Genomic DNA, 771 nt, shown 5'->3' with positions numbered 1-771 from the left:
TCTTCAGGCCAGTGGTGGCAATAATGGACGTGGACATCCTGGAGGTCGACCCCGAGGCTCGACACCAGGTCTACAAAGACGTCATCGCCCTCCAGGGGCCTCCCGATGGAACTATCCTGGTGTCGCTGTGCACCTCCGGCCCTGATGACTACTTTGATGACGCGCTCATCGATGAACTGCTGGACAAGTTTGCGAACTTTGGAGAAGTGATTCTCATCAGGTGAGTCATTTAACCCCTAAATCAGAACAGATGTCACCATTAGCAGGTTGAAATACATTGTCACTGTTCCGGTTTGTGCAGGTTTGTGGAGGAGAGGATGTGGGTGACCTTCCTTGAAGGTTACTCCGCTCTCGCTGCTTTATCCCTCTGTGCGTCCACTGTAAGTAGTGATTTTATTATTTATTTATATCTTCGTCTCATGGCATAAAAACATGTGGATGTTTAAATTAAATTACAAACAAAGAGAAGTATTTTGACGACATGTTTTCTTCACATGCCTTTGCAACATTGTAGGTCCTTGGTAAAACCATTGACATCCGTTTGAAGAGTCCAGGCTGGATCAAGAGTCTGGAGGAGGAGATGAGTGCGGAGCGAATCTGTGGCAGCATCCCTACCTCTGCCAGCTCCACTCTACTGGCCGAGGACACGGACATGGGCGATGATGATTATGACATGGAAGGTGGGTTTTGACGGACGTTCGATCCTCATCCTCGGTCTCTTTTACTTCAGATTAGAGGTCTCAAATTTAAATCACCCACTGACTGGAGAGC

At 47.9% G+C, this 771-nt stretch overlaps 1 protein-coding gene across 1 annotated transcript; it reads left to right on the top strand.

Annotated features, from left to right (window-relative positions):
* The first annotated feature begins 10 nt into the window (after positions 1-10).
* LOC103399415 (synaptojanin-1-like) lies at positions 11-709 on the top strand. The gene is made up of 3 exons (XM_008338108.3): positions 11-220; positions 302-380; positions 515-709. The coding sequence occupies exons 1-3, from the start codon at positions 24-26 to the stop codon at positions 689-691; spliced, it is 453 nt and encodes a 150-aa protein (XP_008336330.2). The 5' UTR covers positions 11-23; the 3' UTR covers positions 692-709.
* Positions 710-771: the final 62 nt, after the last annotated feature.

Source organism: Cynoglossus semilaevis, unplaced genomic scaffold (assembly GCF_000523025.1).
Source record: "Cynoglossus semilaevis isolate Cse_v1.0 unplaced genomic scaffold, Cse_v1.0 C19025972, whole genome shotgun sequence".
NCBI classification, from domain to species: Eukaryota; Metazoa; Chordata; class Actinopteri; order Pleuronectiformes; family Cynoglossidae; genus Cynoglossus; species Cynoglossus semilaevis.
Note: the sequence above shows the minus strand (reverse complement) of the source record. Positions and strands in the feature narration are given on the sequence as shown.